The sequence below is a fragment of the Brachypodium distachyon genome, chromosome 1 (assembly GCF_000005505.3).
Source record: "Brachypodium distachyon strain Bd21 chromosome 1, Brachypodium_distachyon_v3.0, whole genome shotgun sequence".
Lineage (NCBI taxonomy): Eukaryota > Viridiplantae > Streptophyta > Magnoliopsida > Poales > Poaceae > Brachypodium > Brachypodium distachyon.
In genome coordinates, this window is record NC_016131.3 from 32833870 (window position 1) to 32860905 (window position 27036).

The following is a 27036-nucleotide window of genomic DNA, read 5'->3' on the forward strand; positions in this document are numbered from 1 at the left end:
TTTACTTTGCACCACGTGGTCAGGATAAGACCGTTGAGGGATCTCGGCTACTGCCGAGACTAACATGCTCATCCTTATCCTGCAAACTCGTAAGATAAGATAGCCCTGCCGGCATACGCTCGGCGTGCCGGCTTAGCGTTAGTTGTACTCTGTGATGCCGGCATACGTAACTACGCCGGCCTCGCCTCCGTTATCTCGGCTAGAGTTGTGTCGTCATGGCCCTACCCGGGGCCATCCCTCCGACACTTTCCCTAAAGAAACATACATACTGCCAGCAAATTTAGATACAAATTATGAGTCAACACAAATCGTTGGGTAGCACATGAACACATATTCCCCTTTGAACGATTTTTTTTTCGGGAAACCTTTGAACGATTGATGGATGCCTGGAAACACCGATGGGTAGTACATGAACACATATCATCCATCTTCCAGCAATGGCCGTGGCGGCTTCGTCCAGCGGTAGCCTCTCGTACGTCGCAGCAGCAGTGCAGGGCCACCACGACGCTGGGCGACGTCGGCGGCGGTCCTGGTCCCGCGGAGCAAGCAGTCATGCACACGCCGCGTGGCCTGCGGCAGGAGAAGTGGGCGATGGACTCGGCAAGCTGGGGCTTTGGCTTGTTCTTAGACCTCGAGGCCTGGCCCTGTGGGCGCCGGTTCAGGCAGACCACCCCGGTGGGCTCGTGCTCATGCTCGTCAGCAGCCATGTATCTGATGATTTTTGAGGCTATGTTTCTAGCAGAAATTGTCGCTGATGCGGGGCTGTATAACAATGGTTGGAAGGAAACAAAAGCCAAAAATTTGATAGCATAATAACGCTCGAACGTGCTCGCGTTAACTCATCCGCGCGTACGCACCATGCATGGAAGCCGCTAGAAGCAGAGGCAAGCACGCCAGCGGCAGTAGATGCCCATGCGCTCATGCATGCATGCATGCCGCTCGCAGCAGTAGCTCAGCTGCCCATGCGTGTGAACATGGTCTTATTTTGTCAAATGCAAATTTAAAATGTTATATCTCTCAAACCGAACATTCGATTTAAGATCCGTCTTTGTGTTTAATTTTGTTTCGATGAGATCTTCGAAACAAGATCTCATATTGATATGTTCCGACCAAAAAAAATTATCATATTAAATCTTGTCAGGGCTCGATTCCGTCGTCGTAACACTGAATCTTGTCAGGGCTCCTCCCTCATGCAAGCCTTGCGGCAGAGACATCACCGCTAAATCCACCTCTCGATTACGATTTGCGGACAAGCAGCCTGATTCGTCCCGGAACAAAAATAAAGCAGCTAGCTACGGCGTTAACAAATTGATTATGCCCTTGTGGGCGAAGAACGTTCTTCCGCCCCCCCCCCCCCCGCTACAGGCGGGTAGAATGAGCAAGCAGCCACGATGCGACGTCTACCGCATGCGGCAGCGAAAGGTACCGCTCGTGGCAGCGATGGGAGAGACGTGCAGAGGCGGATACGGCGCAGGCCGGCGCCGTCTGGGGCGGCACGTGGTGGTGGGGATGGCGCACGGGGGCGACCGAGCCACACGAGGCGGCGGGCATAGTGTGCGGCGGTGAGGGCACCATGGACGGACGCGACATGAACGGGGAACGGGACCACGAGAGCGCAAACATGTTTGTCGTACAATTTCTGTAGAAAAAAAAAGAAAAAAGAAAACGTGCATCTAGCCACCTAACTAAGCATGAGCACTTAGCGCTAGCACACACCATCCGCACAGATGCAACAGGACCTAACATGACAGTAGGAAAAATACATGCATGCATGCACCTAGACGCGTAACTCAGCGGCAGCACCTAGCGCTAGCACCACAGGAGCCAGCGCAGGCCCTCGAGAAAGTGGCGCGGGGAAGCCAGCCGCGAACGTGCCTGCGTCATAATTTTCGTTTGAGAGCCTGCAGAGCCAGAGAGTCCAGCTCGATTAGGGAAAAAGGAAACCAAATGCACGTGGGCCTAAAGTCCCTTATGGGCCAGACAACCGTGGCAGCCTGGGAGAGCCCAGAAAGAACTGGATTGTTCTTTGCCCGTCCACTACTTCGCTGGCTTGGCTACAGCCTCCAGGCGGCCACGGAGCGGCAACATCGTTCGTTTTAGTCCCACATCGACTTGGGGCAAAGATAGCACGGGAGCTCCACTCAAAAAGAAAAAAGAAAAAAAAATAGCACGGGACCGAACTCTATAAAAGAAGCCTCTGGCTGAGTAAACTGAGAGTGACTTTGTTTAGGCTGAGAGTTATGTTTATTTGGCTTCTGAAGCCCACGAGCTAACAAGTCAAAACAAATAACAAAAAATAAGCTAGCTGCAAACAACAACCTCCAGCCGTTTTTGTACTACCGAGCAAAAGTACCTTCTGGGGTGTTTCTTGTTCCGCCTGAAACTGGAGATAAAATCCCACGCCCTTTTGCCCTTACCACTTAATCAGTATTTACCCAAAACTGCCACTCGCTGGAAATATCAGACGAAACGTTTTTTTCTCTCGTTCTCCTCCCCACCCCGTCGACCACAACTCCCGAGCGAACCAGATCCCCCGCCGCCTGCCGGCCCGCCTCCTGCTCCTCCCCCGCCGGCCCTCCCTCCATCGACCCATGGTCGCGTCCTCCGCCGGCCCGCCTCCTGCGGTTCCGCCCCCGCCGGCCCGCCTCCTGCTCCTCCCCCGCCGGCCCCTGCTCCTCCCCCACCGGATCTACCTCCTCCGCCGTTCCATCCTCCTGCTCCTCGGCCGACCGTGCCCGAAGCCTCTTCTCCTCCTCCGACTAGCAGATCTCGCGCCGACGCCCCTGCTTCTTCAACCAGCAAGCAACCTCCAAGGTGAGCACCATTCCCTTTGATTGCCCCCTACAGTGCTTACTTTCTCTGCATAAATTTTGTGATTGTTGTATCCATGAACTGGGGTTGTTTGTATGTGATGAATGGTGTGGTTGTCTGTGGTGCTTTGATTATGTCCATGTCTCAAATTCATGATCCATCCATGTCCAATACACATGCCTATTCTCTGCAAAAGATGTTGTTTGTGAATTTATTTTAAGATCCATCCATGTCCAGTACACATGCTTGTAGGTTGTATAGTCCCATGACTGATTTTTATGTTTCTGTCGTAAGTGAAATAATGGATGATAAGCAAGTCCAAAAGGCTGTGTGGGATACCGATGCAGCAAGGGTTTTTTGTGAGATTGCTTGCAAAGAGGCCAACTAGGGCAATAGGCCTACCAAGATTTTGAGCGTTACGGGTTATAAAAATTTAAGTGAACAGTTCCATAAGCAAACTGGAAGGCTGTATACCCGTAAGCAATTCAAAAACCGTTTGGATGAATTGAAAAGCATCTGGACAGCATGGGTGTATTACATGACAAAGGCTACTGGACTTGGATGGGATCCTGTTAAGAACACTATAACAGCTAGTGAAGAGCAGTGGGCTGACCTGATCAAGGTATGTGTGTTTCAAATAGTTTTTCATTTTAATCTTATGTTGTTCTTTATGTACTAACAAAACTGAATTGTATATGCAGGTCCATAAGGATATTAGACGTTTTCGAAAAGGTCCCCCGGACAACTTGGAATGGCTAGAGAAAATGTTCCAAAAGGCTAGTGTGACTGGCAAATCTTCGGTGATGCCCGGAGCTGAAGAAGATGACATTGTAGAACGCCAAGACGTCGATGGTATTGTTGGCTTGGAGGTTGATGATGAAGGAACCCCTCAACCTAGTCCTCTTCCTATGCCAAAAATGAAGCGTTGGGGGGGGGGGGGGGGGGGGGCAAGTGCCATACCTTGCGGTCCAAAGAGGCCCAAGAAAGATCCTTATGGAAAGGATTTCAAAAGATTTGTTGATCGTGCCATTAGTGAGGAGAAATCAGAAGCATCTAGCAATGTGTCGGTTGCAAATGATATTGATGCCATCATGGAGGAAGTTGTCAAGTGTGGGGCACCTAAAACAAGTGATGGGTACTATATTGCAACAAAGTTGTTTGGTAAACTTGAAAATAGGTGTTTCTTCTATGCTATGAAGACTAGTGAGGGGAGGCTCCAGTGGTTGAAGAGGCAGTACGTGGAAAGGAAGAGGCATTAGAAATTCATTCACTTTTGTGTTGTATCCTTCAATTTATTTCAGACATGTGTGTGCTGCTACTGTTTCGTACTATTGTGTGTGACCTGAACAATATATTTGTATCCTTCAATTTATTTCAGATTTGTTGCTGCTATCAAATTCTGTTGCTGCTGTATTGTTGCTGCTGTTGTCAAATAAATATTGTTGCCTGTATTGTTGCTGCCGTTGTTTTGTTGATGCTGCTATCAAATAAATAATGATGTTGATGTATTGTTGCTGTCAAATAAATATAGTTGCTGCTGCTGTTTTGTTGTTGTTGCTCACATATTTTACTTGCTGATGTTTTTAGATGAGTTCATCAACAGAGGCTGAGAGTGACTCAAGTGACTCAAGTGATGGAGATATTAATGTTGCTGCCGAGAAGAGGAAGTTAAGGAAAAAGAGACGCAACCGGAATGTGACTGTTCTTTTTGGTTTCTACCTGCATGCTAGAAAATATCTTAACAAAAGGAAGAGGAGGGAGCATAGGTGCACCGGTCAGCAGTGGGCCTATGATACTTTGGGCTCTACAGAAGACTGTTATGAAATGTATAGGATGACCAGGCCTTGTTTTGATGCTTTGCATGACAGGCTGGTAGAACATTATGGTTTGAAGGGGACAAAGTTTATGTTTTTTGAAGAGGCTCTTGCAATGTTTCTATGGACTGTTGGTGGCCCCCAATCTGTGAGCCAAGTGCACAATCGCTTCCATAGATCAAGTGACACCATCCACAGGAAGTTCAACCATGTGTTGGCATGCTTGAATAGAATGGCAGGAGACATCATAAGGCCCTTCGATCGCAAATTCAGAACCATGCATGACAGGCTTCGTGACTCTAGGTTTTATCCACACTTCAACAATTGCATTGGTGCAATCGATGGTACACATATACTAGTTGTTGTGCCAGCTGATAAGATGATTAACCATGTTGGTCGCCATGGGTATGCCACTGAGAATGTCATGGCAGTATGTGACTTCGACATGCGATTCACCTCTATAGTAACCGGGTGGCTAGGTTCTGCACATGACACAAGGATATTCAGAGACACACTTGACAAGTACGAGAAGAGATTTCCACACCCTCCAGCAGGTACAATTACTTTGATGCATCACACATATACCATTCTTGTATGTATGCATTATTTTCGTACTAACACATACATCATGGTGCAGGCAAATATTATCTTGTCGATTCTGGCTATCCCAATGACACCGGCTATCTCGCACCATACAGAGGACAAAAATATCATCTACTTGAGTTCCGCATGGGCCGACCACCAAGTGGTAAACAAGAGTTGTTCAACTTTGCTCATTCCTCACTTGCGTAATGTAATTGAGCGCTCATTTGGTGTGTTGAAGCAAAAGTGGCGCATCTTATTGGATATCCCGAGTTACCCAATAAAGAAGCAAACCAAGATTATCATCGCTTGCATGGCACTTCATAACTTCATTAGAGAGAGTGAGATATTCTATGAGGATTTTGATAAGTGTGACCGTGATGAGGACTACATGCCACCAGGGCATGTGGTTGTCACATGGAAAAATGTACTTAATATTAGTATTATCTGTTATGACATTGTATGGTTAATTTGGACTACGATTAATTATGACAATGGATCCATTAGTAGTATTTTTCTCATTGTTAAAGTTAAATAATACTATTTTACGCCAAAACCGACTCTTAAACTCGTCATTTGCGCTTACATCATCAAACTCAGCGTTTAATCAAAAATTGCAGCAAACAGGGGTATTACAGACGTTCCACTTTCATATAGAAGCAGCCACAGTTTCTCTGTCATGCTAAACGAACAGCAAGTCTTGTTCACCTCCAACAGAAAATTAGTTTTTTTCAGCTCCAGCTAGCTTGAGTTCAGCTCCAACCTAAGCAAAGTCACCCCGAGGAGTGGTACCGTGGCTGGTGCGCCTGGTTCAGCGCCAGCCTAGCTGCATACGGTTATATTCGGTTAACTGAACGATTTTTGGCTTCTAACCAAAAAACCGAATCCTAAACGGTTACCGAATCTTGAAACCAAGACCGGAAAAACCGTATTGAAATCGTCGGTTTTCGGTTCCGGTTCGGTTTTACACACCCCCTGGTGCTGGGCTGGGTCCCACAATGGACGACGCGGAGGGAGCAGGGCGCTCGCCGGCGGCAGCGCTCGTGCGTTTTCGGGCTATGGCATGGAAATCTGGCGGGAAAAATGGGGGAAAGGAAGAGAGGCTCACCAGGAGGACGATGGCGCAGTCGGTCTGGGCAGGGGTGGTCGGAACAGGCGCCGCGACGGTGAGGTACAGCGCCAATGCAGGGGCTCCGTGGCGGGGGTTGTTGAGGACGCGCCGGCCTCAAGAGACCGCGGAGGTGTCCTTGCGAGGTCGAGGCGAAGCTCCCGCGCGGGTCGGTGAGGTCGGGGAGGCCGTGGCGGAGTAGATCGAGGCGTGACGGCGAGCCACCGGAGACGAGGAAGACGAGCGCGTTGCAACGAGGGGACGGCGAGCGGCGAGCCACAGGTTTATACTACTGATTGTCCCTGCTCCAATGATTGAATTGTAGCGGCGTTGCAGGGCATTGGGAGCGGGTTCCTAATTCGGTAATTCCAGACGAGGGGACAGGGCAGCAATTCCTTGTTCGTGAATCTTCTTGTTGTTCGACATTACTGGGAACTGAGCTTTCCGTGGAGGTAAGCAGAAGGGGGTGGAGGCGGAAAAGCTAGCTGGGCAGCGGTGGCCGACGACCTATGCCTCCATGAAAAACTTGCCACAAAACCTGTATTTTATGAAATTTACTCTTTCAAATTTTCAGCAGGCCTCTGTGGTTTTATGAAATTTCCTGTGGGGCGACGAGAAAAAAGTCCGAAAAATTCATTGAATCCCATGGGACAAGTTGATGTTGCCAAAGTCCCATGGCGGCATGGGCCTTTGTGACCTAAAGGCGTTTAATCAGACGTTACTAGGAACGCAAGCTTGGCGATTAATCCAATTCCTGGAAACTCTCTTTGCACGGCTACTCAAAGCGAATAATTTTCCACAGGGCTCCCTTCATGATACATCTTTCCCTGCGGGTGGATCGTCGGCATGGCAAGGAGTGGTTCATGGTCTTGACCTTCTTAAGAAGGGTCTTATTTGACGGGTGTGCTCGGGCAGGAGCATCCGCATCCGACAAGATAACTGGATTCCACGGGATGACGGTCTCAGAGTGTCCGGCGCCCGTGTGCTCTCCAGGGTCCGCAGAGTTACTGACCTCGTGATTCCGGGTAAAAACAGACGGGACAAGGATGTTGTCAATAATATCTTTTGCCGTCATGATGCAGCTGAGATTCTTAGGATTAAAATTCCAAGAAATCTGGAGGATGATTTCCTAGTCTGGCACTTTGATAAATCGGGGATGTTCACGGTTAAGAGCGCTTACTCTCTGGCAGTGCGCGAATGGGTCTGTCCACCTCAACCAGCATCGAGCAGTAGCGCGGGAGGTTCCAGCACGTCGATTTGGGATGTGATTTGGCGCGCCAAAGTTCCTGAGAAAATAAAGATTTTTGGCTGGCGATTGGCAAGGGAGGCGGTGGGCACTGAGTGCAACTGCTGGCGGCGCACGCTCGCCGTTCTCCCTACCTGCATCATCTGTGGTATGGGAGAAGAAACTAGATACCACGCTACTGTCCAGTGCGCAAAAGCTCGTGCCCTTCGTGAGCTGCTTCATCACGTGGCCGCTACCGCCCGAGGAGGCGTTCGAGTACACTGGACCACAATGGCTTTAGGTTCTCCTTAGTTCTGTGAACGAAGTTACTCGTATGCGGCTGCTGCTCTTTTTTTTTCATTGCTGGTGTCATCGTTCTTGACAACAATTAGAGTAAGGGGTGTCAATGTTCGATGGCACAACTGCGAGTATAAAGGTAGTGCGTGTACGCCGGTCTTATAGCGAAGATCGCCGTACACTTGGGTAAGTTGACACGTTGATATTTTTTGAATAGGTTCGGTCGACCCTGCGGGTACGAGTTAATCTTATATTAGGAAAGACTTCGAGAGGGTTGTTAGCCAAGGGCTTGGGCCGAACGGATCTTTCCAAGACACCTTTTAGCGAGAGATTTGTCGGGCCGCCTCGCACTTGGACCGAACGCGTCTTTCCAAGTATCGAGGTTAGGATACACTCGGAACTCTAACCCAACCACTTCTCCTTCGAGCCCATGCCAACCAAGATTAGTTCGGAACCTCGAAATTAGAGTCCTCTACAAGGCTTCCTCAAGACCGATCGACTTTCAGTCGAGAGCGGCACGCGAGAGCGAACCTTAGAGGGAGCACTCTAGCCCTCTCTCCTTAAGTTTATTCAAGTGAGAGTGAATGATACATGCCCTCATGGAGGATATTTATAGCCTAGGGTCCATGACAAAAGACCATGGCTATCCTTAGGGGAGAGAGAAAAGTCTGGGCAAAATGGTAAAAGTGGTTTCTTGGTTCATAACTTTTGTGTGCACCATGAGGGGGAAAGTGAGGGTTGGTTCATGGTCCACCATGGACCAAAAGCCTCATCCCCACACCTTTCTTACCCTCTACTCTAGCTCATTACACCCTTTGACCATGGCATCAGAAGCTTGACTTGTTGACTTGTCTTCCTTTGCCATGTAGGATTGACTATGCCACGTGGGCGTCTTGACTCATGCTTCGGAATGTTGAATTAGTCGTCGCCACGTAAGATTTACGGCCCGGCCCATATAAGGATTTTATTTTACTACAACAGTAGCCCCCTTGAGCTGGAGGCATTGAGAATGCCTTCGGGTCAACCTTCGATGCGAGACTTTTGATCCTTTTTCTCGTTCTCGTATTTATGATGGCGTCTTTGATAAATTCCCTAGCAGGCTCCCTTGTGAGGGACAGAGGTACTTGGTGGTTTTCCTGCAAAGAATAGGAGCCTTGGAGGCGTTTCGGGGAAATTCCATGCCTACGGCGAATTTCTCTTCGAGAAATTGAGTTTCGGGGGGTATTTTAGCAAAAACCGGGACCCCAGGGGTCTCTCTGCGAGAAATCCAGTGTCCTGGAGGACTTTTGCAAAAATCAGGGCCCTTGCGGGCCTCCCCGAAATTTCCGAGGTTTTATTGGTAATTCTCCCAAAATCTTGGGCTATTTTGCAATTTTCCTTGAGCCTTGTCGGCCGCATGGGCCAGCCGGGCTGGCCTTGCGCGTGCGCGGACGCGGACTGGGCCGGCTTCGCGCACGAGTTGGACCAGAGCGTGGGCTGCCTTCGGGCGCGCCACACTTCTTCTTCTTTTTTTTAACAGGCCGACTTCTTGGGCTCGGCCCAGCTGGGCCCGATACCGGTTCGCGAATAAGTGGGAGATCCGACGGCCACAGGCGGGGGTGCACCCTAGATCGGACGGCCCTGTGCTATCGTCTTCCTTCGTACGGGAGGGGACCGAACGGTCCTCACTTTGCCTTTTGCAGTCGAAGCTCGTCACTGGGGGTGACATCGGCGCAGCGAGGATACGGAACCCGCGCGCGGGGCGCCCTCCTTCGGCCAGGCCATCTTCCTTTAGGGAAAAGGGGGTTCCCATTTCTTCCCTCCCCTTTGTCCTGTTCCTTGGTGAGAAGGACGGCAAGGTGTCGCCGCACCATTGGCCCGGCCCGAACACCTAGGGGCTCCGGTGGCCTATAAAATGGAGACCTTGGGCACTGAGAAGCTTCGCACCATACTTGTTTGGCTTGCCCGGTGCCAAAGACGCGTTCGACGGCATCCGGCATTCCTTCAAGGGCTTGGTGTAGTAGGGAGCTCCGCAGGGGCATTAGCCACTTCTCTCCTACGACGGAGGTCGTGTTGGTTGCCGAGGCGCAACCGCAGAGGCTTTCCATCACTGAGTCTTCGGGGGGACGCGGGGTACGCCCGAGGCCGTTTGGAGCAAGGTGCCGGTCGTGCCTCCAAGTTCTCCCGGGAGATCCTCGTCGCCGGCCGCGCCCTTCCTGCTCTTGTGAAGGTGAGGGGATCTTTGTGGCCTAGCTTTTGATGCCTTTTGGTTTTCGGCGAACCTTGCGGGCACACGGTCGAACACCTTTGGTGCGTCTCGGCGTGGCTTGGGCACGGGTGCCTCGCGAGGTCGGCCGGGTACCGGTGCGGGCATAGCTTGGACGCGCATGGCGCGGGCGCGGCTTGCGCGGGTGAGGGACCGACGCGGGCACGCACGGCACATGCACGGCATGCGCGTGGTAGGGCGCCGGCGTGGGCGCGGCCTGGAGGCGCATGGCACAGGCGCGGCTTGCGAGGGCAAGGAACCGACGCGGGCACGCACGGTGCAGGCACGGCATGCGCGGGCCAGGGCGCTGGTGCGGCACGGGCGCGGTGTCGCACCAGTGGCACCCGGGGTACAACCGCTGCGCGGCGCGTGGGCCCCTCCCCCGGGTTCCCGGGAAGGTCTCATCCCGGGGAGCGCCGACGAGCTTCCCGGCAAGCTACCAGCCCGAAAGGGGCTCGCAGGGCTTCCGGGAATATTCCCGCTTAGGCAACTCCCGGGAAGCTGCTTCCCGGGAGGAGGTTCCCGGGTGCTTTCCGGGCCGACATGCGGGGACTGGGGGTTCCCGGACGCGTGCCCCCGCCTCGGGTCGTGGGGTCCACTGGGCAGCGCCGCACAGGCGCGTGGCGGGCGCGGAACGCGCGGTCCCACGAAGGCAAGGAGTAAGGCGCGCGGCTCAGTAAATGAGCCGACCGACGGGTAGTTACCCGTCCGATCCAAGGAACAGTGGTTGTCCAATCCTACCCTTGGGTCTTAGGCCCCTAGCAGCGGAGGTGGCACCCATGCATGCCACCAGCTTACCGGGGAGAGCTGCGTGCCTCCCCGTTGGACACTTGTAGCCCATGCACCGTGGCACATGTGGCATCCCCTTGTGTATAAAAGGAGAACCCATGCCATCGGTCAAGGGGGTTAGAGGGTTGACGGGTCAGGCAGTTGGGAGGATAGTGAGTTGATCAGTTGGTTCCGGTAGATAGCAAGCAGAGAATAGCAAGGAGTACTTAGACATTGAGAGAAAGCCCGGGAACTAGCCCGGCAAGAACTTGTAAATGCTTGATCCGCAATCAATATCAGTTCAGACAAGCAAGACGTAGGGTTTTACACCTCCGGGTGGCCCGAACCTAGGTAAAAAACGGGTGTGCATTTGTTCTGGTACTAGTGCGCCCTCTTGGAACTTGGTCTCACCGGCCCCATAGGGCCTCATCGACCGTGCCGGCGATAACCGGGTCTCCGCCCCATACGCCCCTACCGAACCTAAAAGGGGGACGTGGCTGCACGCCCCCGGTGTCGGAGCACCGAGCGACGACACGCAGCGAGGCACCAGCGTGGACGCGCACGGCGCGGGCACGGCACGAGCACTACAGGGCACCCGGTGGGGGTGCGGTCTGGACGTGCGCGGTGCGGGCGAGGCATCGGCGCGTGTGCACACGGCGCGAGCACGGCACGGGAGCGGCAGGGCACCGGCGCGGGCGCGGTCGCGGCTTGGCGCTGACGCGGCGGGGCGCGTGCGCGGCGCTAGCATGGCTTGGTTTGGGCGCGGCGTGACCGCGGCGCGGCCCTTCACGGCGCGTGGTGCACGCGGCGAGGCGCGTGCAAGACACGGCCCAGGCGCCGCGAGACGTTGGCGGGGCGTGGTCTCGGCGCCGTCTTTTCGCCAAACACTTGGCGGGCGTGGGTGGCAGTCTGCCCCATCTCCTCCCTTTCTTTTTTTTTTTTGCTTACATGGGCCGGAGGGCAGTCGGGCCGGCGACCGGGGAGCCTTGGCCCTCTTCCCTTTTTTTGCTGCGGCTCCGTGGGCCGGGAGTTCCGGCCTGAGGGGCTTCTCTTCTTCTTTGTTTTGTGTTGGGCGGGCCGGGTGGCCCGAGGGGCTCGGCCCCACCCCCTGTTTTTTTTGCTTTAGCGATGTGGCAGGTCGTCTTGGCCCGAGGAGCTTGGCTCCCCCTTATCTTGTCTTCTTTCGGAATTTTTCTGCACTTTGCTAATTTTTGGTGGGTCTTTTGCAGGTGAGATGGCGGGACCCGATGTTGAGCATCCAGCCGGTGAGCCGCCGAGGGGGTCTTCCAAGGGATCCGCGGCGCAGCTTGCGGCGAACCAACCGTCACAGAAGAAGAAGGTCTCCTTCCGCCCTCGCGGTGGTCCTCCCTTGGTCCCGACGGTGCCGGTGGACGGTGGAGGTTGGGCGCACGACCAACTTCTTCCTTCGTCGATGAGCTCCGAGGATCTTGCCCAGCTGGAGGAGGCGGGATACTTTCCCAAGGGGGGCGGTATCCTGCCCGATGGCGAGGAGGTTAGGTTCGACCAGCGGCGGCGTCCGGGATGCATCGTGGCATTCTCGGCTTGGTTCCACGCCGGCATGTGTGTGCCTGTTCACCCTTTCTTGCTGGAGTTCTTGGAGACGTACGGCATCGAGTTGGCGTAGCTTCACCCGTCGACGATCGTGAGGTTGAACGTTTTCAGGTGGCTGTGTGAGACGGCGCTTCACGAGGAGCCTTCGATGAAGCTTCTGTTGTTCTACTTCACCGTGGAGGTGAGCGAGTTGCTCACTCCGGACGGCTTTGCTCTGAGCGCCTTTGGTTCGGTGAACCTGAGGCTTCGTTCCGGCTTTGGGGACGACTTCCTGCTCATGCCGAGGAAGAGCGCGGAGAGGTTGTTCGTCAAGTGGGAGTCCCAGTGGTTTCTCCTTCGGGCCTCGAAGACCAGTCTTTGGCACACGGGTGATCTCCCTCGGCACTCTGGGGCCGAAGGCCTGAGGGAGGTGTCTCACCCCGGCGATCCTCGGTCGGCCGACCTCTGGAAGGTGTCTGCCGAGAGTAGCTTTCGTGACCTCATGGAGGAGATGGTGATGGCGGCGCTTCATGATGAGGAGCCGTTCGAGGTCCGAGATTGGGATCCCTCGATCTTTCTGTCCTCCACAGCTCGTCACCGCACGTGAGTGGCACTCCTCTCCCCTTCGTGCTTTGATTGTATTCCCTTGTGAAGGTACTTAACAATTTTGGCTTGTCTTTTTCAGCGACGTTTTCCGAGGAGAGGGCGGCATTGTGGGCCGCGCAGCTGATTGGTCCAAACGGCGGACCGGAGCACCGCGACTACGAGACCAAGATCAGTGAGGGGGGATGCCACAACATCATCGCGAAGTGCTTCGGGAAGATGGTGCCGATGCGACAGGACCCAAAGCTTGGTCGCCTTCTCCAAGTGGGCGATCGCTACTCCCACTTGGCTACACCGTTGATGTTGGCGGTGGGATCCAAGTTATGGGACTCTTGTGGGAAGGCGAAGGTGGGAACGGCGGTGCGGGGTTTGGCGGTGCCTGTCGCGCCGGTCCCCAAGATACCTCGTCCGTCGAGTGGATGCAAGAGGAAGGCTCCCCCGACTCGTTCTCCTTCTCTTGACTACGCCCCGGTGGATTCGGCGGATCTCATCGTGGGCGAGTCGAGGTCCCCGATGAGGGTGACCTTGGACCTGCACATGAAGGGGAAGATTGGACTTGAGGAAGTTCCTCCTCCTTCAAGTCACGAAGTTGAGGCTTTCACTCGTGAGACGGGGCTTCGGCTTCGGAGTGACTCAGTGGTGGAGTTGTCGACCGGAGCCAGCGGTGCGGGCGTCCAGGTGTTCTCCATTGGTCATAAGCGTCCCGAGGAGGATGCTCCTACCTCGGGTGAGTGCCCTTCTCTTTTGGTCACGTGATTCTTTTTCCGAATGATTTTGACATGATCTCCTTGGTTTGTTTTCAGGTGCGAGGGCCACGGAGCCCGGGGTTCTTGAGGGCGAGCCCCCGACTCAAGTGAGGGATGGAGCACTTCCGACGACCGAGGATGGAGCGAGAGACCCTTTCATTACACTGGAGCTGGTGAGCATCCGTGACGTATCTTCCTTGGTCATTTGGGTTAGATTTGTGCTAACTCCCTCTTCTTTGTAGGTGAAGGGTTTGGTCGAGGCCGTGGGTGCCCTTCCTGCCCTCAAGACTCAGGTGGGGGCGTTTTTCGCTGCTTTGGACGTGGAGATGTCCAGGTCTACCATTGGCTTGAGCTCATCCCCATACCTTTCTTGTCCCTACTCTAGCTTATTCCATCCTTTGACCATGGCATGAGAAGTTTAACTTATTGATTTGTCTTCCTTTGCTACGTAGTATTGACCACGTCACGTGGGCGTCTTGACTAATGTTTAGCAAATGTTGACTTAATCGTCGCCACGTAGGATTTACGACCCGGTCCATGTAAAGATTTTATTTTACTACAACAGCCGGCACTATGCGAAGGGCGATTGTCTTGCCTCACGGTCGCCCTCATTCCTCACTGCTTATGGAGAGTCAATGCTTGCTATCGGTCATGATGGCAATGGAAAAAGTCTGGAGCCGGGGACCTTGCCTCCGCCGTGAACGGTTCGTGTGATAGCGGCTTGGACCCCACCTCCTGCTGGTTGGGCGAAGTTGACGTTGCCTCGACGTATGATCATAATACCGCTGATGCCTTTACAGGTTGTGTTATCAGAAATTGCATTGGGCAGGTCCTGCTAACATCTTGGGAGAAGCTACCACCTTGTGCCAGCTCATTGGAAGCCGATCGATGCTGCGCCAAGAGCGTTGCGTTGCGTCATGCCGACGATCCTTGAGTCTGACTCTAAGCCTTTGATCCAAGGACTCAAATCTGGAAGCCATCTGCTGCAAGAGGCTCTTTCTGTTCTCAGACGCATGGTTGATTTTCGTCTTCTTCTAGTGAATAAGGAGTGTAATAGAGTAGCTTACTTTTGAGCTAGTTATTCTAAGAGAGGTGTAGTTGCTGTGGTTTTGCAGCTAGAGTCACCTCCGACCATTGCTGAGCTCCTCGCTGAGGATTGTAAAGACATTATTCCAATCTAAATAAAACACCCTATCCCTCGCAATAAAAAGACTGTTCTTAGCAACACAAAGACCACCAGAATGGATCTCCAATAGCAACGCCTCCAGGTAAGGATTTATCGTCGTCGCCTTATCTAACCATTAAAAGCCAGACCATGGGCTTTTAGTTTTTCACCCATAGTCCGTAGAAAATGTCAGCAATTTGTCTTTCAACAAAGAAGCGAGGCCTATACATGGGCATTGCCATGTGAACCAAAGAACATACCTGGAGTTTTGACCCGGAGCTCCAGACCAAGTGCACAAGGGCGCCCAGTGCACAAAGAGCACCACCAAATTGAATCAACTTGTGCTACCATCCGTTTCGAAAAACAAAAAACTTGTGCTACCATACAACATTTGTTGATCAAGCCCATGGTTTCAAATAGCGGTGTCTTTTTAAAAACAACTAACAAGCTATAGCGAAGCTATACCAGATAGCGGATTTACAAAAAAAAATACATAAAAATATGGATAATTTAATGAAAGAACATGATAATAATCAAGAAATTTGATGAACATATGTATGTTGCCAGGTCTAGAGGAGCTGGGAACGTGAGTGTTTTAGGGTTGGAGTCCATGGACCGAGTGTTTTATTTGTTTTTCGAGATTTTTTGGTCCTACACACACTAAAAATTTGAGACGAGTGCTCTAGTTTTTGGCTAGCCCATACAAATTTTAATAGTGGGGCTATTGAAAAGCTACAACTAAATTCTTTAGTGGAGCTAAAGCAGAATTTGCTGTTGTAACCGTTTTAATTCTTTCTTCAAAATGAAGACTGGAGACGGAAAACACATGTTTCAAAATGAAGACTGAAGACTGAAGACAGTCACCAGGGCTACCAATTATATAGCCTTGGCCACGGCTGATCTAGCCGTTGTGACCCGTTGGATAAAGTGAACTTTGAGCTTTCAGCTCACACTTTATCACTTTGTCTCACAACGGTTAGATTAGGTGGTCAAGCACGAAAGCGGCAAATTTTCAAACACATTTGAACTCAGAGTGAAGACTTCACGCGGAAGTTTTTGTGAAGCCTGAAATGCTTCATTCTTCACTCCGACGAAAAACACTCACACAGAAAATGGTTTTCGCCTAAGCTGAACATGAAGAATAGGTTTCACCTATACCAGCTCCACACTTCAAACCCCCCTTAATAGTACGGCGTTCCTATACTCAAGTGAAGGAAAAAAAAGCTACGAAAAGACTTATGAAGAATGATATGCTTCACGTTCTTCACTGTTCTTCACTGAGTTCTTCATACTTCGCGTCAGTACCTGTACTTCAATTTTTAGGGGTCATCGATGCTAGTTAAACCAACTCTTCTGAGAAACTAAAACCTGAAACACTCCGTGTAACTCATTAGTTCCTCAACCATGTTGTCATCATTCATCAAAACCCATACAGGGGCAAGGTTTCCCTTTCAATCTCCCCCTTTTTGGTGTTTGATGACAACACTGGTTAAAACTTCAAAGATGGGAAAAATTATGTGTGAAGATTTTAGCTTCTGAGTTATATGAAGACTCCCCCTGAAGATATGCACTATTTAGATTGCGTTTGAATGCAAGTGCAAAGAGCTTTAGGAGTGTGAGGAAATCTTCATATTCTTTAGAAGCAAGGGTGTGCATCGTGTACAATGTTAGAGCAGAAATAATAAGAATTCATACATGCTCATAAATTGAAGTAAACAGATGCAGCACCAACATGTATTGAAGTAAACATCATGCATGAGGAACGAAAATGCATGAAGATTAAATTTACTACAGGCATTTCAGAATCCTCATGCAAGAGGCAATATTAAGTGTACTTCAGCACAACCAAGAGTTTTAAACCACACAGATAGGACTTAAGTTTTTAGGACGACGAAGACGAAGAACCAGATAAAGGCAAAACTCCCCCTGCATCAAATAAAGCGAAACCTCTCCCTGACTCCTTCTCCCCCTTTGGCATCAAGACGCCAAAAAGATTGAAGACTACTAGCTTGGTGTAGCTTCGCTGTCTTCAGGCTTTAGAACGTCGGGGTAGTGCTTGGTGAGAAAGTCTTGAAGTAAGCCATTGGTCTTCTCTCGCGGGACACCAGCTTCTTGAGCAGTACTTGCTGATTCTTGAAAAGAGCGGCCTGCTTCTCAAGGAGATCCTGCTGATCGTCAATTTTGCGAGAGAGCTTCACAACGAGATTCTTCAGGGAACCATCCATGCCGGAGCTAGTCTCATACTGAGAATCAGATGGACGAAGGGCTTGCTTCAGCTGCGGCTGTGACGGAATAGGCTGTGAAGACTTCGGGCGATCAGATACTGAGGTAGGAGGAAGCACAGATGGCTCTAGATCTTGAGGCTTCAGCGAAAAGTACTTGTGCTGATGCTCCAACTCAAAGCGTTTCTCAGACAACTGCAGGATGATCTTTATAATCTGGGGTGCATAGGGCAGAGCACGCACACGGTCTGCTGAGGCATGGTGATGGTCTGAAGAATATAGTCTCCAAAATCTTTCTTCTCATCCTTGTGTACGGCAAGCAGCAAATTGCGGTGAAGACCGGCTATCTCGCTGGAGCTGCCTTACTTGGGAGAGAGAGTGAAACGGAGAATGTCATTTAGAATATTCACTTCAGGTTTTAACCCAGCCAGTCCTCCATAGGCGCCAGAAAATCCTTCTTCATAGAGAATGGCAATTTCTTCATCTGAGGCAGCCTGTTCTTCATGGATCTTGGGTTGGCCATCGAATTCAGCGAGACCAAGGAAATCCTTGAAGTGCCTGGAGGTGTAGCTGTGATTGTCACCATCTGTCATCCAGTAGATGTTGTAGCCCTTTGAGTTGTTTTCAAATTTGCAGACCTTTCTGCCGAAACTAGCATAGAACTGAAGAATCAGCTCATCATTCCAATTCTGGCAGGTCTGAACAAACTTGAGCAGATGCAGATCATTAAGAGCATTCGCGGCAGTCATGACTCCATTCTGACGATTGGTGGCGAACCATTTATCATTGATGTACTTCATCTTGGCAAAGTGGGTCCTTGGCAGAAGAATCTGCGCATAGTAGTCCTGCTGTTCAAAAGACCATAATCTCCGATCTTCAGCTGATCTCTCCTCCTTGTACTTCAGCCCATTCTCCAGCCTCACGAGGCGAAGCTCAGCATTCTTCAGAGCCTTGAAGTAAACCTTCTCTCGGTCAGAGGATATAGGCATCTTTGGCTTGGGAGACAACAGCTCACGGTTATCTTCAGTCATAGATTGAGATCTCACAAGCATTCGTGAGAGTCTCCTATCTTCACGATCCTTAGCGATTCCGAATCGTCTCTTCTTCGGCGCAGGCTTGAGCAGATCTTCTGGCAGACGGTCAATCTCCATTAGATTATCAGAGGCTTGCGCGGGGTCTTTCTCTTCTTCCTTCTTCTCTTCCTTCTTCTCTTCTTCCTTCTCTTGTTCCTTCTCCTCATCACTTGAGGAATTTAGGTCGGACGGGTTAGACAAGGCAACATTCTTCTTCTTCTTAACAACTTTCTTCACACGAACTTCGGTGTTGGCACGGGAGCATCTGCATCAGTTTCTGCATCATTGGCATGCAAATCATGAGTGGCTTCAGCTTCGAAGTCACAAGTTCTTCCTTCTTCAGCAGAGGCATCAACTCATTCAGTGCGAGGCAACGAGCTACTGGTGGGAGGTTCTTCAGGACCGGTGAGGTCATCTTGGTTCTTCCCCAGCACCTCATCTCCTTCTTCCTGTTGAGCGGTGTGCTCAGACAGTACTGTGGGGGATGAAGCAGCTTGTTCCTGTTCCTCAGCAAGTGAAATAAACTTGACAGTTGATGTATCTGGCACACGTATGTCAATAGCTTTCTTCAAAGAAACTACCGCAGATGATGAAGTGGAGGTGCTTCTTCCAGCGGGAACTTTGATCCTCAGACCAAACTCCTTGGCAGTCTTCTTCACTTCAGCAATCTGAGACGCCTGACGAGTCATAGTGATCTTCTTTGATGGAACAGTCTGAGGTAAATCCTGACTTTCTTCAGTGTCAGAGGGGGCAGCTGAATCATGTCTGGCCTTGAGACCAATCTCACGACGGGTCTCACGAGATGCATCCATCGTCTTCTCATACTCTGTCTTCTCCCGATCAACTTCTTCATTTCCGCCCTGTACTTCAGGCGTTTTCTCGGCGGCTTTCTTCCTTGTTTCACTCTTAGCCTTATCAGCCTTCAGGCTTTCGACTGCTTGTTTCATCTGCTCAGCGAGCAGAGCTTTCTTCTTCTTCTTCTTCTCAAGCTCAGCTTGAGTTTTCAACGCAAGTTCTTTTTCTTTCTTCAGGGCGATGAGGTCAGCCCTTTTCTTTTCTTCGGCTTCCTTCTCAGCCTTCTTCTTCTGCAATTCAGCAGCTTTCTTCTCCTTCAAGGCAGCTTCTGTCTTCTCCTTCTCAACACGTTTCTTCTCAGCACGGTCTTTTTTTTTAACTGCCTGGCAACACGCTCGCTGCGGTTCCTCTCCCATTCCTCAGCCTGACTCTTGGCAGCGATCAGGCCTTCAACATGGCTCATGAGGGAATCCGGGAGCGTTCCTTCATTGAAAGCAGCAAGCGGAACTGGATCAATGTGAACAACTTAAGGAGGATATGGAACTTCTCCAGAGGCCATGGCGGCAGCAGTAGCAGCAGCAGCGTCCTTGGATGAGGAACCGGTTCCAACAGCAGAGGCTTTCCTAGCTTTCTTCAGATCCTTCTGGAACTGTTTCTCTGCGTCTTCAGCGGCTTTCCTCTTCTCAGGCATCTTGCCCTTGCCCTTGGAGACTTCACTGGGCTTGTTGCGAGGCGCAAGAGGAGGCAGTGAAGAACCTCTAATCCTGGATGCTCTGGCAGGACCGCACAGTTCAACGGCTGGTTCAGACAGGAACACATCGCTGTCCTCAGTGTCTGAAGTTTTCTTGGACTTGGGCTTCTTGTAGAGGTCAACATAGTTGATATCTCTGATGATCTGCAGAGCTCTTCTGTTGAATTCCTCACGGTGAGGTCCGCCTTCCTTGCGGGCAATCTTGAAGTTTCCCAGCTTGGGAGCCGGAAAATATAAGCTGTCACTTTCTGCTTCTTTGGTCCTTCTCCGAATCTCAGCGGCTAGCACATGGGAGTGCCTGCGGATGATGTGCTGGAGGCGGTGCTTTCTCTTCATCCTGGTCTCCCCTTCCACATCTTCTTCTGAAGAATAGAAGACAAAGATTTCTTCAGCAGTGGGAGCAGGCACATCCTTGAACTTCTTCACCTTCTCCTTCTTTTCTGCCTTGGGCTTCGATGCCACTTTCTTTCCACGACTGGGCAATACTTCACCATGCCGTGGGGAGTTGATGGCATACTTCAGGCGCACACCAGGAGAGGGGGTCAATCTCAGAGGCACAGGGTCTTCAATTTCTTCATCTGAGTCTTCAATGTTTACTCTGGGAGAAACCGGCGGTGAGGGCTCAGGCGTTGAGTCAAACTGGTACCGTTCTTCTCTGTCAGACTCATTGCTAGAGCGGGTTGAATCAGACATGGTGACACCTGTGAAATAGAGGATACGAAGAATAGACAAGAAGTACACAAATTCTCAGCAACAAAACGATTTTGACAAAGAGTTTTTAGTTGAAGCAGATTGACTATGTTTGTGAAGAATGACAGCTCTGTTCTTGAACGAAGACAACTATACAGAACTAAACTGAAAAAAAACTAGAGAGTTTCAACCTAAATATGTTTAGCTAGAACTTCGGAAATACGTAGCACATCAATCTACGCAAACATAGCAATCTACCAGAGTGAGAATTCATCTAATGAAGATTTGAAGTGTACCTAGAATAGGATGAGCTTGGCGAAGAACAGAGAAATCACCGAAACCCTAACCGCAAAGCCCTAACTCGGCAAGAGCGGTCAATCTACTGCAGCAAACGAGGATTTTAGATGAGTTTGCTACGCGGAATCGATGTAAGAGGAGAAAAACGATGCTTGCCTAGAATTCCTGACTTGAATCAATGTAGAACGGCGGCGGCGCTGAAGATCCGAGCTTGAAGAATGCGTCCGAGCGTTCGCGACGAAGAGACGAGGTCGCGAGAGCTTCGGGCACGAGAGAGCGGTGGATTTGGGGGCTGAGGTGATTTTTCCGAGGAGGGGTGGAAGTCCTTATATAGGGAGGTGAAAAAGGTGGATCTTACCGGTATCTTTTTATCCCAAAATTTCCGTTAGGATTTCCCCTTACGGTCTAAATTTCCTTAGGGATAAGATTTACCATTCGGAAAGATTCGTGAAGACTATGGCTAAAATGAAGAATCCGTTAAAGTTGTATTCTTCGGAACTTTGAAGACTGACGGTTTTACTGGAAAAAAAACTCATTTTTGAAGAATGAAAATTCTTGCATCACCGGCAAAGGTTTTGATGATACTAGAATTATGATGAACAGACTTTGTGTACAGACACGAAAAAGATAAGATAGATGGGTTCTAAGGTGTCCTTAAGTTTCATTTTCATCTGGCAGCAAGAGGCAACAGCAGTGAAGAATAACTGCGCAGATGAATTTGAAAAAAGAGGCAAATAACAGGCTTCTAAACCTACTAAATACAAACGACAACGAAGAACAGATAACACAAACTGAGGAATAGAAAAACTGAAGACAATGCAGGTGAAGTAAACATGAATGCAAGAGTATTCACAAGTATGCAAGTCTTCACGAGACATTCCGGGAATCCAAGATGTTTAGTTCACTCCTCAGCTCACAGAATCTGATTTTGTCAAGTGGTTTGGTGAAGATATATGCGAGTTGTTTGTCTGTCCTCACATGGTTTAGGCAAATTTCTCCTTTGGACACATGATCTTTGAGGAAATGGTGTCGAATATCAATGTGTTTCGTGCGAGAATGTCGGATGGAATTGTTGGCAATTTTTATGGCACTCTCATTGTCACACAGAAGAGGAACAGCATCCACTGAGATACCGAAGTCTTTGAGAGTTTGTCTCATCCAAAGAAGTTGGGCACAACAACTGCCTGTTGAAACATATTCTGCTTCAGCCGTCGACAAAGCAATAGAGTTCTGCTTCTTTGAAGACCAACTCACTAAGGATCTTCCGAGCAATTGGCAAGTGCCGGAAGTGGATTTTCTGTCAACCTTGCAACCGGCATAATCTGAGTCAGAATAGCCAACAAGATTAATAGAAGCTCCTTTGGGATACCAGAGACCCAAGAATGGGGTGTGAACTAAATATCTGAGGATTCTCTTCACAGCCATGAGATGACAGTCTCGGGGATCTGCTTGAAGCCTTGCACACATGCAAACACTCAACATGATATCTGGCCTAGATGCACAAAGATAAAGCAATGAGCCAATCATGGAACGAAAAACCTTTTGATCTACAGGTTTACCAGTGGTGTTGAGGTCTAGATGACCGTTTGTGGGCATTGGAGTTTCAATTTGCTTAGCAGATTCCATCCCAAATTTCTTCAGCATGTCTCTGATGTACTTCGTTTGAGAGATGAAGATTCCATTCTTCATTTGCTTGATTTGAACACCGAGGAAAAACTTCAATTCTCCCATCATAGACATCTCAAATTTCTCCGTCATCATCTTTCCAAATTCTTCGCTGAAATCAGGGTTAGTGGAACCAAACACAATATCGTCCACATATATTTGACACATAAAGAGATCATCATTCAATATCTTTGTAAAAAGTGTTGGGTCAATTTTACCAATTTTGAAACTCTTTTTGACTAAGAACTTTCTGAGGCATTCATACCAGGCTCGAGGTGCTTGCTTCAAGCCGTAGAGTGCCTTATCAAGTTTATAGACATGATTAAGATGTTCTGGATCTTCAAAACCAGGAGGTTGTTCAACATAAACAAGTTCTTCAATTTCACAATTTAAGAATGCACTTTTCACATCCATTTGATATAAAATTATGTCATGATGATTAGCATATGCAAGAAGAATTCTAATGGATTCAAAACGTGCAACAGGGACATAGGTTTCACTGAAATCCAAACCTTCAACCTGAGTGAAGCCCTGTGCAACCAGTCGTGCTTTGTTCCTCACGACGATTCCGTCTTCATCTTGCTTATTCCTGAACACCCATTTGGTGCCGATGACATTTTGTCTTGGCTTTTCCACAAGGGTCCAGACTTCATTTCTCTTGAAGTTATTCAGTTCTTCATGCATAACCATTACCCAATTCGGATCCGACAATGCTTCATCTGTCATCTTCGGCTTAACTGAAAACACAAAAGAGAAGTGCTCACAAAAATTTGAAACATGTGAGCGAATTTGAGTACCTCTTCTGATGTCTCCAAGAATTTGATCAACGGGATGATCCTTCTGGATTCTTTTGCAGATCTTCGGATGATGCACTTCACCACCAGCTATGCTAGGTTGTGCTTCATTTGAAGCAGCAGGTCGTTCTTCAGCTGGGGTGGAAGTTCCGGTTTGGTTAGGTTCTTCAGCTTGTGAAACGTCTTCTTCATTGTTGTTTCCGGATTCACTTTGCTTGATTTTTTCTGGACGAATATCACCAATGGCCATCTTTTGGATATTTCCTGAAATTTCTTCAATATCTACAGACATTGGCAATTGCACTTCTTGGAAGCCGTGAGCTTCATCGAACTGTACATCCTTAGTAATTTCAACAACTTTGGAAGTGTTTTTGAAAACTCGATAAACATGCGCATTCGAGGGATAACCCAAGAAGAAACCTTCGTCACATTTAGAATCAAACTTAGCTCGTCTATTCTTCTTGTTGAGGATGTAGCATTTGATTCCGAAAACTCTGAAGTATGATACATCGGGCTTGCGGTTGGAGATGAGCTCGTATGGAGTTTTCTTCAAAAGTCGATGAAGATACAAGCGATTTGAAGCATGACAAGCGGTGTTGATGACTTCAGCCCAGAAACGGTCAGGAGTCTTGTACTCGTTCAGCATCGTCCGGGCCATTTCGATCAACGTACGGTTCTTCCTCTCTACCACCCCATTTTGTTGAGCAACATGAGGTGCAGAGAACTCGTGCTTCACACCGTACTCATCGAGGAATTCTTCCATTTGTAGGTTCTTAAATTATGTTCCATTGTCACTTCGCACGCCCTTGATGGATACTTCAAACTCATTTTGGGCACTTCGTGCAAACTTCTTGAAGATCTCAACTACTGTGCTCTTATCATCCAGAAAGAACACCCAAGTGAAACGTGAATAATCATCAACAATCACAAAGCCATATGAGTTACCTCCTATACTCATGTAAGTTGTAGGACCAAAAAGATCCATGTGAAGCAGCTTGAGAGGTCTTGAAGTAGACATGACGTTATTCACGGGATGAGATGCTCCGATTTGCTTCCCAGCTTGGCACGCACTGCATAAACGATATTTTTCAAAAGAAACGTTCTTCAAGCCTCGGATGTGGTCGCCTTTGACAAGCTTGTTCAAATTCTTCATGCCCACATGACCGAGTCTTCTACGCTAGAGCCACCCTAGTGAGGATTTTGCGACTAGACACGTAGGGGGTGAGTATGAGGAGTCTTCAAAATTCACAAGATAGAGGTTACCCTTTCTTTGCCCTCTGAAGACAAAAGAGTTATCCTTTTCTGAAGTAACATACACATATGGTTTTGTGAAGCAAACGATTAGTCCATTATCACATAGTTGAGCAACAGATAAAAGATTATATCCAAGTGATTCAACAAGAAGTACTTCATTGATAGACAGGTCATTTTCCTTGGAAATAGCCACTTTGCCAAGACCGATTACCTTTCCCTTACCATTGTCACCAAAATTGATGTTCTCATGATGTTGAGGACCAAGTTTTAAAGAGCTAAACATTTTCTTCTCACCGGTCATGTGATTCGTACATCCGGAGTCCATGACCCATTCTCTTCCTCCGGATGCATATGCCTACGAAGAAAGTTAGGCTCGTTTAAACACCCATGTCTTCAGGATTCCTGCATGTTAGTAGAACTTGAAGAACACAAGGCATTACGGAAAAATGTAATGACAGATTTTGGCACCCAGATTTGAGGTTTTGCATGTTCTCCACGCATTATGGTTCCAGTGAAATTAGCTCTCACTTTATTATCCTTACCCATCTTCAGAATATAAGATTCATTAACATGGAATATCGGGTAAGCACGTGAAGTATTGGGACGCTTTGAAGCATCCTTGCGGGGATTCAGATTTCCCACAAATGGAGGAACCTCAGTATACTTCCCTCTTCCCTGCACAAACTTTGTAGCGGGATATTGCTCAGGGAGCCAAGCATCACCATTAGCATTGTACTTCTCCTCAAAACCGATACCATCCTTGCGTCGGCGAGGAATTTGAAGACCAAGAATCTGGTTCAACGTTTCAGTCCCTTGGTGACACTTGAGGATACCAGCCTCAATCTGCTTCTTCAACTTAGCATTTTCTTCAGCCAGTGAAAGATCACTAGGTGAAGGGTTAGTGACAACAGAGCAAGATTCACCAATAGTAGTAAAGCTAGAAGAAATATCAGGTGAATTAGTGAAATCAGTTTGAGTCACAGCATGTGAAGTAGTGATTTGAGGAATGTTGTTTAATGAATAATTGCATTTAGAGCATACTTCGGAGGAATCACCGTGTTGAGGTAAGTTGACTAACTTAGCATTGAGATCAAGATTCTCAGTTTTGAGGTCCTCATGAGAAGTCTTCAGATTTTCATGCTCGAGTTTAATCGAAACATAGTTAAGACTAATCTCGGCATGAGTTTTCTTCAGATCCTTATGAGCCTCTTCCATGGCCCGAAACTTAGATTTGAGTCTTTTGAGTTCATTAGCCATGTTAGTGTTCTTCTTGATCTCAGTGACAAGTAGATCTTCTTGCCTCTCAACGATGAACTGAAGTCTTTCATATGACATGGGTTCAGATTCTTCATTATCAGTTTCATCATTATCACTAGAGTTTATTTCTTCACTAGGAGATGATACCTTAGAGGGTTTTGCCATGAAGCATGATGGTGAGGAACGATCGTCTCCAGAGGCATCTTCTGATGAATCTGCAGAGTCGAACAGTGAAGTCTTCTCTCTGGCAGATGTAATAGCTATGGCCAATCCGGTGACACTGTCTTCAGACTCAGAGTCAGATGATTCTTCAGATGATGAAGAATCTGAGTTACATTCACAAACATGTGCTCTAAAGTAGTACTTGGCCTTCTTCTTGTGAGCAGAGTCCTTTTTCCAATCTTTCTTCTTGTGACGATCATGGTTCTTTTTGTGAGAGTGCTTCAACAATTTAGATTACACTTATTAATTTTAGAGTTGCAGCGGAAAGAAGAAAGATGAACATGTTTAGCAGCAGCAATGAAGACAGAACACAATGAGACAGTTATACTTCACAGAGAGTAAAGGTTGAGGAACGAAATCACCAAGACTGAAGACACAGGGATTTGTTTTCGAAGTTTAGATTGTTGGCACAATCCTACGTCTCCGTTGAGGGGGCTGAGTCACACAAGACTCGCGGACACACAAGTCCACCCAATCCTCCTGAGCTAAGACCGAAGTCTCGCCCAGTTACTCGTGGTAGATCTTGAGGTGATCTCCGGACCTTCACAGACTGGTTGATGGCAAATCACAATCTTCGATTGCTCTTCAATACTGACTCCTAGCCGTCTAGGTGATGCCAATCGCCAAGATTAACAAGCTTCAAGTGCTCGGCTAGAGAGGGGGTCCCATTCTTCACGCTCAGTTCAGCTCTAAGGGTTTTATCAGGTGTTCTTCAAAACAACTCACTCGGGATCACCACCGAATTCCTTCGGGGTGGGTCGTCTTATATAGCCTTGGCCACGGCTGATCTAGCCGTTGTGACCCATTGGATAAAGTGAACTTTGAGCTTCCAGCTCACACTTTATCACTTTGTCTCACAACGGTTAGATTAGGTGGTCAAGCACGAAAGCGACAGATTTTCAAACACATTTGAACTCAGAGTGAAGACTTCACGCGGAAGTTTTTGTGAAGCCTGAAATGCTTCATTCTTCACTCCGACGAAAAACACTCACACAGAAAATGGTTTTCGCCTAAGCTGAACATGAAGAATAGGTTTCACCTATACCAGCTCCACACTTCAAACCCCCCTTAATAGTACGGCGTTTCTATACTCAAGTGAAG

General features: G+C 49.0%; 1 protein-coding gene and 1 long non-coding RNA gene across 2 annotated transcripts; one reads left to right on the plus strand and one right to left on the minus strand.

Annotated features, from left to right (window-relative positions):
• The first annotated feature begins 3349 nt into the window (after window positions 1-3349).
• LOC106865652 (protein ALP1-like) lies at window positions 3350-5417 on the plus strand. Its single transcript, XM_014896233.2, has 4 exons — window positions 3350-3433; window positions 3513-3680; window positions 4399-5179; window positions 5263-5417. The coding sequence occupies exons 1-4, from the start codon at window positions 3350-3352 to the stop codon at window positions 5415-5417; spliced, it is 1188 nt and encodes a 395-aa protein (XP_014751719.2).
• A 348-nt stretch (window positions 5418-5765) lies between these two features.
• LOC112269937 lies at window positions 5766-7189 on the minus strand. Its single transcript, XR_002962199.1, has 2 exons — window positions 6316-7189; window positions 5766-6033 (listed from the first exon to the last, which is right to left on the minus strand). It is a non-coding gene; the product is annotated as an uncharacterized LOC112269937 (long non-coding RNA).
• Between the last annotated feature and the right edge of the window lie 19847 nt (window positions 7190-27036).

What these genes read in the sequence shown, in the direction of transcription:
- LOC106865652 (XM_014896233.2), top strand. Translation starts at nt 3,350, where the DNA reads ATGACAAAGGCTACTGGACTTGGATGGGATCCTGTTAAGAACACTATA. An exon ending in ATGGTATTGTTGGCTTGGAG is followed by an intron (nt 3,681 to 4,398) that starts GTTGATGATGAA and finishes TGATGTTTTTAG; the next exon opens with ATGAGTTCATCAACAGAGGC. An exon ending in ATTTCCACACCCTCCAGCAG is followed by an intron (nt 5,180 to 5,262) that starts GTACAATTACTT and finishes ATCATGGTGCAG; the next exon opens with GCAAATATTATCTTGTCGAT.